The sequence below is a fragment of the Triplophysa rosa genome, linkage group LG2 (genome assembly GCF_024868665.1).
Source record: "Triplophysa rosa linkage group LG2, Trosa_1v2, whole genome shotgun sequence".
In the NCBI taxonomy this organism is placed as follows: Eukaryota; Metazoa; Chordata; class Actinopteri; order Cypriniformes; family Nemacheilidae; genus Triplophysa; species Triplophysa rosa.
Genome location: NC_079891.1, coordinates 11,108,354 through 11,122,418, shown reverse-complemented (window position 1 = coordinate 11,122,418; position 14,065 = coordinate 11,108,354). Strand labels below are relative to the sequence as shown.

Sequence of the window (14,065 nt, the reverse complement as noted above, 5' to 3'; positions counted from 1 at the left end):
CACAGTAATGCATTGCTGAGCATATTGCAAAGCATGAATCAACTTCTGCATCTGCTATTGACAGAATGTGTAGTTTGGATATATTTTTGAGGTAATAGAACACAGTTTTACAAATGCTGGAGATGTTGCTTTCGAAATATAGATTACTATCAAATATAACTCTTAAGTTCTTAGCTGTCAATGCAGGCTTTACGGAACATTCATTGAGAGATAGTATTCTAGGTTGTTAGGTGTGGAAGTTTTCGGTCCAATGAGTAGAACTTCTGTTTTGTCTGAATTTAACAGTAGGAAGTTGCTATATACTGTGTAAGTTTTTTTAATATATTGTAAATGGGTCGAAGTGGCGCTGACGGCTCAGGCGACCGAAGCAGAGTCGGGGATCCGGAAGACTGCGGCGGAGCCAGAGCGACCAAGGACAAAGGCAGAGTCGGAGGGAAGGAGGAGCCTGACAGATCTATAGGGGTGGAGTGATGAGGCACAGCCTCATGGACGAGGGAGCCTGGTGGAGCTGGTGGTATGACGGGCCATGGTGAAGATGCGGGAGCAAAGAGCCGAGGTGAGCCAATGGCTCGAAGGGCCGAGGTGGAGTCTGGGTCTCGGAGGCTGAGACATGGGTTACTCAACCCCCGAGAAGCTGGCAGCTGGAGATCCCGAAGCTCATCCGACCCAACGGCGCTGGCATGCTGAGGGTGAGTCGAGGTGTCTTCGGATGCCAGTGGACCAAGGGCTGATGGACTGGCTGGCAGAGACAGAGTGGGAGGCTGGGCGGGACCTTCTCTGAGGCTGGAAATGAGGGTTTTTTTGAGACAAAAAAGATCTGAGTGGGACCAGCGGAGACGAATGAGAGCTGGGTGGGACCAGCATAGATGAAGGAGAACTAAATGGGACCAGTGGGGAAGGGAGCAGCCAACAATCATCCTCATCAAACCAGTCTTAAATGCCAGAAGCCTGATGCAGATCACACTCATCGACACATCCTGTCTAGAATAATAGACTGTGTAAAATTTTGTGGCGCATTTGAGCTGGCTTTGCGTGGCCACAATGAGAGCGAGAGCTCAGATAACCCCGGGATATTCCGTGGCTTGGTCGACTTTGTTGCTTCTCTTGATGGAGTTTTGAAAGAGCACCTCGAGAATGCCTCTGTGTTTAAGGGAACTTCGAAAACCGTGCAGAACGGGCTGTTGGACTGTATGTTGTCTGTTATGAGGGAACACATAATCCAAGAAGCACAAAACAGCGATTTTCTATCAATCCAGGCCGACGAGACCACCGATATTGCCACACAGTGCCAACTTGTGCTTGTGCTGCACTACATTGATGGCAAAAGCAATGTACAGGAGAGGTTTTTTGCTTTTATTCATCTGCATTCAACTACAGCTGATTCCATCGCTACAGCACTAAAAGAGCATCTTACTGTCATCCTTCCAGAAGATCAGAAGAGTAAACTCATCTCCCAAGCGTATGATGGAGCCAGCGTGATGAGAGGTGCCACTGCAGGTGTTTAAAGGAAGATTCAAGATGTGTACCCAAATGCCCATTACATCCACTGCTATGCTCATCAGCTCAATCTAATAATGCAAAAGGCCACTTCTCACATACCCAAAGTTAGAATTTTTTTTCTAACCTTGGAGGATTTGCCAGCTTTTTTTCAAGATCACCCAAGCGCACAGATGTTCTTGATAAAGTAGTTGCCCATAGACTACCAACATCAAGCAGTGTTAGATGGAACTTCCACAGCCGTGCCATCAATACAGTGTTTGAGCACAGAGAGGGCCTCATTCGCTGTTTTGAAACTATTCGAGACTCAGGTGACTTTGACCCTGTTACCACCAGAGAGGCAGGAGGCTTTGCCATGCTGCTGGAGGATCAGGATTTTAATTTTTTTCTGCAACTTTTCCACAACATCATGCCACACGTGGACATCCTCTATGCCAAACTCCAGAAGAAGGACATAGATTCAGTCCACATTAAGGGGAGCATCCAGCAGTTCCAGCAGGACATACAGAAGATCAGGTAGCAGCTGTATTCCTTCTTTTGAATTTGTTATCATTATTATTGTTATTAGTCATACATTTTCTTAATCCTTTGCAGAAATTCTCTCCATTCTCTGGTTAACCAAAGCAGTGAAGGAGCTTCTCAACCAAAGAGGCAGCGGTTGCGTAGTCCAGACGTCCATGAACGGATTGCAACAGAGGTAAGTTTATTGTAGTCCTTGTTACTCTGCAGTTTTTCATAGAAAAGCTATCAAAGGAAGCTATCAAAAAGAAAGTAAATATTAACAACAAGTTAAACGGCATGGTTTCATTTACCTTCTTTGGGTACTAAATGTGTTCTCATGTCTTTGAGTTTATATTTTTTTGCTTAAATATTGTACCAAAGAGTAGATCCTTTGATATTGGGCTTTATTAAACTTTATGAAACTATACTACATTTATTTGCAATGCATATTTTACAACAAGTCAATCTATTTAACCATTTGCATAGTCTTTAAATAGTGATCTAAATAGATTTGTTATTCTTAGGTTTCTTCTAGTGGTGTGCCCTTTTTATCTGATTGATATGAAAATGGCTGATAATAAAAAAAATGCTATTAGCGCCCTAAGCATCAGAAGTTCATGAAACTTGGCATGTTTGTCTAGTCCATATGTATGAAATTTGGATAAATCAGGAATTCAAACACTGAAACTGGTCTCCGTCTCTCTATGACTTACAACTGATCATGTTGCAGTTGAAATTGACATTTTGTCATCACTACATCATTTTTGTTTTTGTCCTTCACTCTGTAGGTCTGTGACACCATACTCCAACACACCATGGAACGGTTCTGCTTCACAAGCCACCTCGTTAGTGCCATCCTGCTGCAAGCAGACAGGTTTGAACAGTACACAGTGGCGTTTCCTGAAGATGCACTGAGTAGGACTTTGAAGGCCTATCCAGTGCTCAATGGGAGTAAGCTAAAGACAGAGCTTAGTCTCATCTACTGCAAGGAAGAGTTCAGAACCTGTTGTGGTGCTGTGGACCTACTGCAGCTGTTTAAGGAGAACAATCTTGAAGAAGTCTTTTCAGAGACTGTCACTCTCCTAAAGATCCTCATCACCACACCCATGACCACAGCAGAGGCTGAGAGGTGTTTCTCAACTTTGAAAAGAGTTAAGACTTTTCTGAGAAATAGCATGACCCAGGAGAGACTAAATGCATTGGCCATGCTGTCAATGGAGAAGAGAATGGTGACTGAGATCATTGACTTTAACCAGAAGGTCAGTGAGAAATTTGTAAGTCAGAAAGAAAGGAGAGCAAAATTTATTTTCAAATAGTGTTAATGGCCAATGATTAGGTAACTATAGTGTGTTGTGTTTTTTTTTAATGATTACCTTGATTACTTCATTACTGATAATAAACCCACATTCAATTCAAATTCACTGATTCATAGTACATTTATTTGCATGTATTAACATTGACTGTAATAATGATACATCACCTGATTAATGGCTATTTATAGTCCTGCATTACTGACAGTTGTTGTTTGCGCCCCCCCAAATATGTTTAGCACCAGCCTCCACTGTTAATAACTATGGAAATGAATGAGGGAACACAGAAATGTAAGTGTAGCGAGGAAGGCGGGGCGAGAGCCGTGGGGCGGGTAAGGCGGGGGAGCCGTGGGGCGGGTCCCCGCATGCCTCACGGGGGAGCTCGGGAGCATAAGAGGACGAGCGACCGGACCATCGAGAGAGAGGACCCGGGCCCGGAAACTGTTAAGTTTGTTTATGTTTGTGTGGCCGGCAGTCGACCGTGAGGTGGCTGCCGGTCTTTTATTCTTGGATTATTGTTTGTTAATTTTTGAATTAAAGTTTGTTAATGTTCGCCGGTTCCCGCCTCCTTCCTTCCCTTCTATTGAACTTTATTACAGTAAGCTTCAGCGCAAATTCTGCCGGGAAGACTCAATCTTACATCACTTACTACATATAGACCTAACCAATCATCACCTAACCAATCATCATCTAACACTTGGAGTATATAAGATCGCCACTTACCCTTTGTTTGCATTCGCAGTTGAAGCAGCCGATATTCATGTGCTCTGTTCTGTCGTGATCTAAGGATGTTACAGATGATATTCGTGACTACACAGCTATTTGCTAAATCATGCTTGCAAGGCTTACTCGGCTGTGATCTTTTCATCTCATATAGCTACTTGCTTTCCCTAGATTTTTTTTAGGGATTCAGCGAATTCTGGGTCGTTTAATACACTTCGTCACTCAAACCTCATATAGTGCATGACAGACGTTTCGTTCAACAGCCGTGTTGAAAAGCTCTCAAAACGCATCTCCGAGTTTATATGCAGTAGATGCTGCGTTTATGTTAAAGGTTTCGAAGTGCTTTAACATGAACCAACTTCATATGCAGCGTTTGTTCCTTAAAGCTACCACCAATTTCAATGTGATTTGAAGCGTGCATAAGACACGATCACAAATGATCTCGCGTATAGCCATGTTTACATGGGAACAGCTGAGAAGCGCAGGGAAATGTAAAACGTTTCATAACTGTCCCTCGCATGTTTTTTTTTACCAACTAAGAATATCGGAAACAGATAAGGTTATACATGCTTTTAAAACTTTCCCTTCCTGGTGGTCGTTCAGCTAATGGTCAACGTGGCGATCGTGACAATTGATCCCAGTCTGCAACCTCTTTTTACAAAATGTCTTCATCATCATGCCATGTTGTTCGATAACAAAACATTGGTCATGCTTCCTTGCCATTTCACTGTGGTGTTTAATTATGATGGCAGGTTTGTAGCAAGATACGGGGAAACACTGTTCCCTTTCTGTCGGTCTCTTGGCGTTGTGTCGAGCCGACAGATGGGGTTCGTCCTTGAGAACCTATCGTTTCCGATTTCTTTAGATAAGGCCAATGAAAATGGCGAATGAAATTTGCATGCCGGACTCCGCCCCCGGTGCTGCATTCATTCACCTCTTTTTCTTCGGAGCCTTCACACTGATCGACTTCGAGACTACGCTGAATTACTGCTGGAATCTTACGATGTGGTGCAGCGGACTGTCCCTTCCTGCAGCGACTTCCCCTGGGCGTCTCGGCAGTTCCAGAAGTGTTTGAGTTTTTTTCTCTAAAAGAGCAAATTTCTCCAGCATGGCATGTCCCGCTGTTCTTGTGGAAGCAACACACTCATCGAGGAGGGGGACGGACACGAGGTCTGCTTCCATTACGCTGGGGCAGCCTTGTGGATACGTCCTGCCAGCACAGCGGGCGGTTGACGATTCAGACGTTGCGTCATGGGTGGCTGTGTTCCCACTGGACTCAGCCACCACCTCGTCTGCTTCCCGTTCCGTGACAGCCGTGGCTACGGCCCTGCCGTCTGCTACGGCAAGCAGCGAGGGTGATATGAGGATACTGTGAGCACCAATCCATCAGCCACCGGCTCGCGGACAGTTTGCACCTCGTCTCGCTCATCTGACCGTTCCCCATGAGACGGTCCCACCGTCTTGTTCCTCAACCACGTATTCGGAAACGGTGCGTGATGATGAGATGTCCGTTGCAGCATTGGAGGGTGACTTACTGGCACCTGACTCCGACGATTCCTCGGAGCTCCCTCCCTCGGGGGGTCGAGCCCAGGAAGAAGCGGACGTCGAAATGTCATCCATGCTTTCCCGGGCTGCCGGCATTGGGTTGCAGTGCAGCGCACTGCCTCTCCCAACGCTTACAGCTGGATACATGGTAACTCGGGTTTGAGAGCAGCTCCAAGCCGCACTCACCCCCAGTGCCGTGTTTTCCCGGAAGTGCATGAGGAACTTAGTACGACCTGGAATGCCCCCTTTCGGCGTGTGCACGTCAACTAGTTCCATCGCCCTTTCTTCCCTCGATGGTAGGGAAGCTAGAGGATGTGTCGATGTCCCCCAGGGGCTCGACCTAGACTCCCGTCCAAAGCATGCAGGTTTTTTCAGCATCTTAGGTGTCGAGAGCTTACTCTGCTGCGGGCCAAGCCGTTCCCTCTCTCCATGCTATGGCCATCCTGCAGGTCCATCAGGCCAAGGCCTTGAGAGAGCACCACGAGGGTAAGACCGACCCAGCGCTTATGCAGGAACTCCGTGCCGTCACTGACCTCGCCCTACGGGCGACCAAGGTGATCGCACAAGCTCTGGGTCGGGCGATGTCCACACTTGTGGTCCAGGAGAGACACCTCTTTCTGAACCTTGCACAGATGAGTAATGCCGAGAAAGTCCGCTTTCTCAATGCACCCATCTCGCAAGGGGGGGCAGTTTGGTGATACTGTCGAGCTGCAGTTCTTGACAGTAAAGAAGCAGACAGAGGATATCAAGCATACCCTCCCCCGCCGCGATTCAGCCGCCCTCTGGCCGTCGAGATCCCGTGCACCGTCTGCTTCCCAGCAGCCCTGGTCCTCTTCGACGCCTTCCGGTTTCGGCGCTCCCCACTCAGGTGGCCCCCCGTAAGAGGACATCTAAAAGGAGACCACCACCCCATCAGCAGCCACGGCGGAAGCCGAAGCGGCCCTCATGGGAAGACCCCAGGGAGATCGAGATTACCTTCGGGCCCGACCCCAGCCATTCCATCGCTGGTTGGTCGTTCCGGGACGGTTCCTGCCCCATCCCAACAGCCCACTTTTAAGAGTTTTCTCTCTCTGTGGGTGTTTATCACAGCCGCTCTCACCCTCTACACGACGGTGTTCGGCAACTCGACGTTGTGTCACGACGAGACCCAATGTCGAGGATAACCAGCAGCAGTTCATGGTTATACCCCTCAGGTTAATGCACATGAGACCGCTCTAGTGGCGACTCCACCCCTGCACAGTCCAGCTCATTGGGTACAGTTCTGGCGGGCTCAGGTAGTTCTGTTCGCCTCCCTGGATACCACCTATTGCCCGCTAGGGTACTTCCCGTCCGAGGCCCCCCTCCGCACGGATGCTCTAGTGCATTGCTGGCCGTGGGACAAGCGGAAGTACGCCTTCCCCCCAATGAGCCTCATTGCACAGATCCTGTGCAAGGTCAGGGAAGAGGAGCATCAAGTGTACTAGTTGCGCCATACTGGCCCAACCGGACTTGGTTCTCGCAGCTAATGCTCTTGACGACAGCTGCCCCCTGGCCGATTCCCCTGACGAAGGACCTGCTTTCCCAGGGGAAGGGCACGTTATGGCATCCCAGGCCAGAACTCTGGAACCTCCATGTCTGGCCCCTGGACGGGACGAGGAGATCCTGAGTGGCCTACCCCCTGTGGCGGTTAAGACCATCACTCAGGCTAGGGCCCTGGCCACTTAGCGGCTATACGCCTGTAAGTGGTGCCTCTTCTCATCCTGGTGCTCTTCTCGAAGAGAAGACCCATGGAGTTGTCCTTCCAGAGACTCGAGAGTAATCTCTCCCCTTCCACAATGAACGTGTATGTAGCCACTATTGCTGCTCATCACGACCCAGTTGCTGGTAAGTCTCTATGACAGCACAACCTGATCATTTGGTTCCTAAGGGGCGCGGGAAGGCTACTGCCTCACCCGCGCTCCGTACACTCTTGCGACCTTGATGCCGTCCTGGAGGCCCTCGGAGATGCCGCTCTTTCTCACCTCACGATGAAGACGGCTCTCCGGATGGCGCTCAAGAGGGTAGCGGACCTACAAGCATTCTCCGTGTCCACAGATTGCCTACAACTCGGGCCCGGTGATTCTCAAGCTGTCCTGAGACCCCGGCCCGGCTACATGCCCAAAGTTCCCACCACTCCCCCTAGACACCAGCTGGTGAACTTACAGGCGCTCCCCAACGGGGAGAAAGACCCAACCCCATCCGTGTTGTGTCCAGTACGTACATTGCGCATCTACTTGGAACGCACGCAGAGCCGCAGGAGCTCTGAGCAGCTCTTTGTCTGTTTTGGAGATCAGCAGAAGGGGAGGGCTGTCTCAAACAGAGATTGGCGCACTGGAACATGGATGCCAACACTACGGCGTAGCTGTCCTAAGATCGCCCGTGCCCACTGGCAGTGAGAGCTCACTCCACACGGAGTATAGCCTCCTCGTGGGCACTGGCTCGAGGCGCCTCTCTGGTAGACATCTGCAGAGCTGCGGGTTGGGCTACACCCAACACCTTTGCGAGGTCCTACAGCCTCCGCGTAAAACCGGTATCAGCTCGAGTCTTGCAGGGCATCACGTAAGACTGACGGCTGGTAGTGTGTACGCCTATGACAGTACCTTCCCTCTTTTTTTTCTAGGTGGGTCAGCGTACTAATTTAGCATCCCTTCTTTCCCCACTGGGTGAAGAACAGGCACTCCATCACTAAGCAAGCACCTCCTAAGGGCAGGCTGGGCAGAGCAGCCCTGCCCCTTAGGCCGGGTACCAACTGAGTTATCCACAACATAGCTCTAACTGGACCTAGTGCTACCGGACGTTGTAACCCCCCACCCAGCAGGGCGGATCCATCTGATGTTTCCTCACGATTGGTTCCCACCTTAGTAACCCATGACCTTCCCTAGGTGGACCTCCACCTTGCGGTTAACTCCTTCAGTCCGCACATTCCTCCAATGAGTTCTCCCCTAACGGCGAGACCATGTTGATATCTCCACTAAACTCCTCCCTACAGTAGGAAGTGGTCTCTGTAGCGCATCCCCCATTTGAGTAAGTAGCGCTTACCCAGAGGCCTTACGGTACCAGGTGGCTTCTCGCTGTTAGAGAAACAAGGCCGCCGCCTGTGAAGGCCGAAGGCAAGGGCCTTCCCACCTTTCAAGAAAAGCTCTGGGACCCCCTACCTACCCACTGGTAGGTTACAATTTCGCGGTAGTGCTCACGGCTGACACGCCCAGGCCAGTCACCGTCGCTTCGCTAGAGATTGTGACAGGGCACAACGTTGTGGCATTTTCCATAGGAATGTCACAACATCCGTAACCAAGACGTTTTACTTCAATTTAGTCTTTGTCAGGCCTTATTTTTACTTTACAACGTTGAGCTGGTCAGTGCTTTAAATTCTGTGGTTTGCCTTTGAATTCATGGTTGCGAAGCATGCATTTATCTTTGTTAAAAGCATATATTTCGTTGCACCGGCTGCGCTGATTGCGCTCGCTGCTCCACCTGAAAGACTGGTTTCATTTTCTGTTTCAAGAACTTTAAAAATCACAAATAATTACTCTTTAATTGTTCAATTTTAGCTGGATATTTAACTTGACTATCACTCTCGATCCTCAAAGCATTCAATTCCGTTTCGTCTTTTTTGTGTTATTTTGGGTGTTCAGTTTAGTTTGCTTTATTTCAGTAAAAATATGTCTTTGTTATGAAGACAGCATTAAGTTAAATGCACCTGAAATAAACTCTCAGGGCAACTCTGGACATGATGTTCATGTGTATACAGTCCTGCTCACCATTATTGGCACCCTTGGTAAATATGAGCAAAGAAGGCTGTAAAAATAAATCTACATTGTTTCTCCTTTTGATCTTTTATTTAAAAAATATACAATATTCCAACATTTCATTAAAGTAAAACAATTTGAAGTATGGGGAATATCACATAGAGATATGTTTTCCTCTAATACACCCTGGCCACAATTATTGGTACCCCTAGAAATTCTTATGAGTAAAATACCTCCCAAGTATATTCCCATTGATATTTACATTTTCTTAGCACACCAAGGTGACTAGAAACATGACGTTGTCCAGTTATGACTTCTTGTTGCACAAGAGAATAAATATTACTAACACAAAGCCCAACCCCCCTTAATCATTTATCACAATGAATAAAACCAAAGAATATAGTTCTGATGTGCGATATAGTTCTGTTGAGCTACACAAAATACAAAATGGCTTTAAGGAAATAGTTAAAACAATAAACAATGTCATTTCCAACATCAGGGCAATGATCAAGATGTTTTAATGGACTGGAGATGTTGAAAATCAGCTTGAAACAGGATGTGTGTCTATATTGTCTCAATGCACAACTAGGAGAAGAATTTGAGTGGCCAAAGACTCTTCAAAGAACACAGATGGAAAATTGCAGTAATCAGTTGAATTTTGGGGTCAGAAAGCATTTAATAAAAATAAAGGAAAACTGCACCTCCATCACCACAAGTTGTTTGGGACACTGTTCAAGAAACAAATCTTCTGCTCTTACGCAAAAATAAACTGCACCATATTAATCTGCCATACTGGAACTTCAACCAGGACTGGGGTCTATGGCCATATCGAATGAAAAATAGTTTTTTGGCAGCAAGATAGGTTTGGTGCACACAGGGATAAATTAATGCCCCATGTCCACAGTTAAATATGTCACCAGATCTTCATTGTTGTGAACCTATTTTTATACCAGAGGTTCTGGACATTTTGTTCAGATACATGTCATCATGTTTTATATCAAACACCAACAAGTAAAAAAATCAAAACCTGACTTGCTCTGCTAGAAATATTATAATGGGTCGTGGTTAGATCATCCATCAGCACATTGGTTCAAAATAAACATCAACATCAATAAAAAATGGGTCACTGAACACAAAATCAAGATCCTGCCATAGCCATCCCAGTTCCCTGACCCGAACGCTATAGAAAATGAGTGATATGAACTGAAGAAGAGGGAGGACCAACATTTGAAGGATCTGGAGAAATTCTTTATGGAGGAATGGACTCAGATGACTCTCAATGTAATCTCAAACCTCATCAGACTGAGAAGAAAACACTCAGAGCTGATTTTCTTATAAATTAAGGTTGCGGGGTGAATTAAATACAAGGGTGCCAATAATTGTGGCCAACATATATGGAATAAAAACATTTTTTCTCAATGTGATATTCCCCCAACTTCAAATAGTTTTCCTTCAATGAAATGTTGGAATTTTGTAGATTTTTTAAATAAAGATTAAAAGGAAAAACAATGCAGATTTATTTTTACAGCCTTTGCTCATATTTACCAAGGGTGCCAGTAATGGTGAGCAGGACTGTATGTCCTCATACAGCGAGACACATACAATTCTATGAGCGTCACGCGTGTAGCATGTTAAACTGTGCCACACATTCACTCTTACACGCGGAACCAGATTTAAATGGCAGGATTCCACGTCAATCGTCTTCCGTTGATCAGACAAGTTCCAAACCAGGCTGTGATCCTGTAGCGAATAAGACTTTCAAGAGCGGATTACGAACCCTTATACATTAAAGGCTGCTGGTATACAATTTCAAACAAGTATTATGATGATTTTTAAGTACATTGTAGCGCCATCTATACACTCGTAACCTAAAGCCTAAGTACTTCATGACGGGATTTCAGCTGTGGATTTAAATTAGATTATTTCTCATCGTAATTCCTTGATGGTTGTTCAAATGCCCTCCGAGTTTTGGGAGAATGAAAGCATTAAGTTAAACTGAAGGCTCAGCAAACTCTCAAGTCACGATCAATGTATTTTTCATGCATATACTGGTGGTGTTGTCTATTGTCCAGCCGGCCTTCCAGCCGGCGTCAAGCCCTGTCCAGCCGGCCTTCCAGCCGGCGTCAAGCCCTGTCCAGCTGGCCTTCTAGCCGGTCTTCCAGCCGGCCTTCCAGCCGGACCCCAGTCCGGCAGCCAAGTCGGCCCCTGGGAGACTCCCAGGGTCAAAGACTGTCCCCCCAGGACTTGTCCTAAGTCCCCCAGGACTCCGCGCCTTCGAGCGCAGCTGGGGACTGGGACTATTCCCCCAACCATTTTGGACTGCCCCCTATGAACTCTTGTTTTGCCCCACCCCCCCTCCCATGTTTGTTATTTTTGTTTTCCCACCCCAATCCTGTAGTCTTGTTGTCCTGTCTGCCCCTTGTCATGTTCACCATGTTTGTCTGGTTTTTATCACTGTCTCAGTCGGTCTTGTCTCGTCCGTCTACCCCTTGGTGAGCACCTGGAGGTGCTCATTAAAGGGGGGGCTTCTGTCATGGCTCTGCTTCATTTAGTCATGTTTTTCTTGGTCCTGTAGCAGAGTCATGACAAAGCCTTTGGTTATGTGTGGAGAGAAACATATTATTGTCCTTTTGACAATAATATACGTGTGACGTGTCTCGTCATTGGCCCCGCCCCTCTCGTTTCCTTGTTATCTTTCCCTGAGTGTCTTATGTCTTCCCTGTTAACCCCTTCATTGCCACTGCCTGCCTGCATTTGGGTTCTTTTCCACGCCAGTTCGTGACACAGATAAAGGTAACATCTCACTCCTAGTCCTGCTTAACTTTAGTGCTGCGTTCGATACTGTAGACCATAACATACTTTTAGATCACTTACACAATTATACTGGTATTCAGGGACAGGCACTACAATGGTTCAGATCTTACTTATCAGACAGATATCAATGTGTCCATTTAAATGGGGAATCATCAAATCTAACGCAAGTCAATTATGGTTTTAGGACCCTTGCTATTCTCCATATACATGCAGCCCCTTGGAAACATTATTAGAAAACATGGAATTAGCTTCCACTGTTATGCAGATGATACTCAGCTATATATCTCATCAAGACCAGATGATTCCTTCCAGCTATCCAAATTGGCAGAGTGCATCGAGTATATAAAACATCGGATGACTCGTAATTTCCTTCTTTTAAATTCTAATAAAATAGAAATATTACTTATCGGACCAAAGACACGTAAACAGAATATTTTGCAATATAACTTGCAAATTGAAGGCTGCACTGTTACTCCAACAAATACAGCTGAAGACCTAGGAGTTTTATTAGACAGCAACCTGTCATTTGGAAATCACATCTCAAATGTCATAAAAACAGCCTTCTTCCACCTTAGAAATGTTGCCAAATTACGAAATATTCTATGTGTTGCTGACGTAGAGAAGCTTATTCATGCATTTGTGACAGCGGCGGATTGGCCATCTGGCAATTCTGGCAAATGCCAGATTAAAAACACATAAATAAAAAATGTGTCAAAAATATTTTACAGGCCGAAACAGGACTGTTTTATATCGCTTGCACAATTTCACTATGGTTACAGAAATAATAATATTAATAATAATAAGTGTTGAGCATTTGGCCCAGTCAGCATCCGCCGGCCTGGTCAAAAGATCAGAATTGGCCGTTCAGTCAGGCAAGTCATCAGAGGGAGACTGGAGTGCCAGTGCAACACTCAAAATCAGTCAAAGCTAGATAATGGACCGTAAAAAAAGGAAAGGCGGTGCAGAAAAAGTTAAAGCAAAAAAAGGGCTCTTTTCGCTGCCAAATGCGTAAAATTAACCAAACTCTTTTCAAAAGGTTTAAATTCAGCTGCTGCACCGGGGGACAGCAGTGCTGTAGAGGTAAGAAAACACAGCTGGTTACATTGGTTAAGCTTGAATTGCATGGCTGAAATATCAGTAGATAAGGTGGAATTTAGGGTAAACACTGTTTACTAAACAGACTGAGACTGCTGTAGGCTACTTGCAATATAGTAGCTCTGTACACGTCAAAAACCTAGAATAAAAGTCATAGTACTGTGGACATTTGTAATGAACTTTACTTTGAATAAATAATATTAAAATAAAACATTGAACACATGCTTATAAAGGTTACAGTATGTAATTAATCCTAGTGTGGAACATAGGCTTTTTTTACAAGCACTTAAATGCAATAGTTAGATGAGGTATTATAAGCCATTGGTTAATTTATATTCTCTCTTATCTGAATTGTGTGTTCATCTATTCTCAGCTGTTGCAGCAGAGTCAAGTGTCAGAGGTAGGAAGACAGCAGAGACCCACACCCTGACACAGTTGCTGCCAGTTTCTAATGTCACACACATACCTTTACACACACAAATGCACATGCAGCAGGTCTAATGGTTAGAGAGTCGGACTCGTGACCAGAAGGTTGCCGGTTCGATTCCCAGGGCCGGCGGGTAACAACTGAGGTGCCCTTGAGCAAGGCACCTTTCCTACTTGCTCCCCGGGTGCTGCAGTGATAGCTGCTCCGGGTGTACGTGTGTTCACCACTTGCTGTGCGTGTGTTCACTACTCTCTGGATGGGTTAAATGCAGATGTCACATTTCGTTGCCTTATACTTGTACATGTGCAATTACAATAAAGTTGAATCTAAATCTAAAGGGGTCATTTTGCATGGCTAAAACGAATATTATTGTTTGTTTTAGATGT

The 14,065-nt window shown here is 46.0% G+C and overlaps 1 protein-coding gene across 1 annotated transcript; it reads left to right on the top strand.

Moving 5' to 3' along the window:
• Positions 1-982: 982 nt before the first annotated feature.
• Positions 983-13,682, top strand: LOC130549571 (uncharacterized). The gene is made up of 5 exons (XM_057326818.1): positions 983-2,013; positions 2,092-2,194; positions 2,787-3,257; positions 6,026-6,130; positions 13,626-13,682. The coding sequence occupies exons 1-5, from the start codon at positions 1,853-1,855 to the stop codon at positions 13,680-13,682; spliced, it is 897 nt and encodes a 298-aa protein (XP_057182801.1). The 5' UTR covers positions 983-1,852.
• Positions 13,683-14,065: the final 383 nt, after the last annotated feature.